Source organism: Bison bison, unplaced genomic scaffold, assembly GCF_000754665.1.
Source record: "Bison bison bison isolate TAMUID 2011002044 unplaced genomic scaffold, Bison_UMD1.0 scf7180017864456, whole genome shotgun sequence".
NCBI classification, from domain to species: Eukaryota; Metazoa; Chordata; class Mammalia; order Artiodactyla; family Bovidae; genus Bison; species Bison bison.
Window position 1 is genome coordinate 8,544,364 of NW_011495018.1, and position 835 is coordinate 8,545,198.

The 835-nt window shown below is 65.3% G+C and overlaps 1 protein-coding gene across 1 annotated transcript in view; it reads right to left on the reverse strand.

The window, feature by feature from the left end:
* The window catches only part of HMX3 (H6 family homeobox 3), a 10,432-nt gene that overhangs the window by 783 nt on the left and 8,814 nt on the right, over positions 1–835 (reverse strand). Inside the window, exon 7 of the mRNA XM_010859576.1 lies at positions 689–828. Coding sequence (XP_010857878.1) covers positions 689–828 — 140 coding nt within the window. The remainder of the gene's footprint in view (positions 1–688; positions 829–835) is intronic.

Here is an 835-nt window from a genome sequence, read left to right on the forward strand (position 1 = left end):
CGTCTCCGAGGCTGGAGAGAGACAGACAGACGGACGCACAGACACACACACACACACACACACACACACACGCACGCACGCACAAGGACACAGCCTTCAGCGAGGCCTGGCGCCTGGGGGGACCGCAGGCTCACACCGCGACAGCCTCCGGGCCCCAGGCCTCGAGGCCTCACCATTCCCGAGGGCCTCCTTCCCGGCTGGGCCAGAAGAGGGGCGCCGCGCCAGACATCCGACCACCTTCTCCCGGGGACAGGCTAGAGCGGCCCGGAGACGGCGGCATGGCCGATTTCTTTCTTTCCCTCAGTTCCCCCACCCGGGGCCCGCGGACAAATTCTCCTCCAGCTTAGGCACCCCCCGGGTCACTCCCTTCATCCAGACCAGGTTCCCCTTGTCCCAGCCACCTGAAGCCTCCTCCCCATTCGTGCCCGAGACCCTTTTTCCTGGGGAGCGCCATGCCCGCGCTCCAGCTCCACTTCTTTTCTCACCAAGTGGGATTGGATTCCCAGGCAGCGCAACAGAGCGCGCGGGCAGGAGTTCAAGTTAGGGGACGGAGGAAGTTGGCCAAACAAGCGCGTTTGTGGGTTGCAATGCAGGTCGGGGGTTGAGGAGGTGGTCCCAGGGCTACGATGGGACGCAGTGCGGAAAGGCTCGTGGGGAAAGACAACGAAAGTTCAAAGAGAGGTCGGTACCTTCAGGTCGCGGGAGGTGGCTGCCGGCGGGGGTCAGGGTGTAGGGGTACCACCAGGCCGGGGAGCGCTCCAGGTAGTGCGCGGGCAGGGCAAACCTCTGCGCCGGGATCTCAAAGCGGGGGAAAGCCAGGTCGCCCACCTGCGAG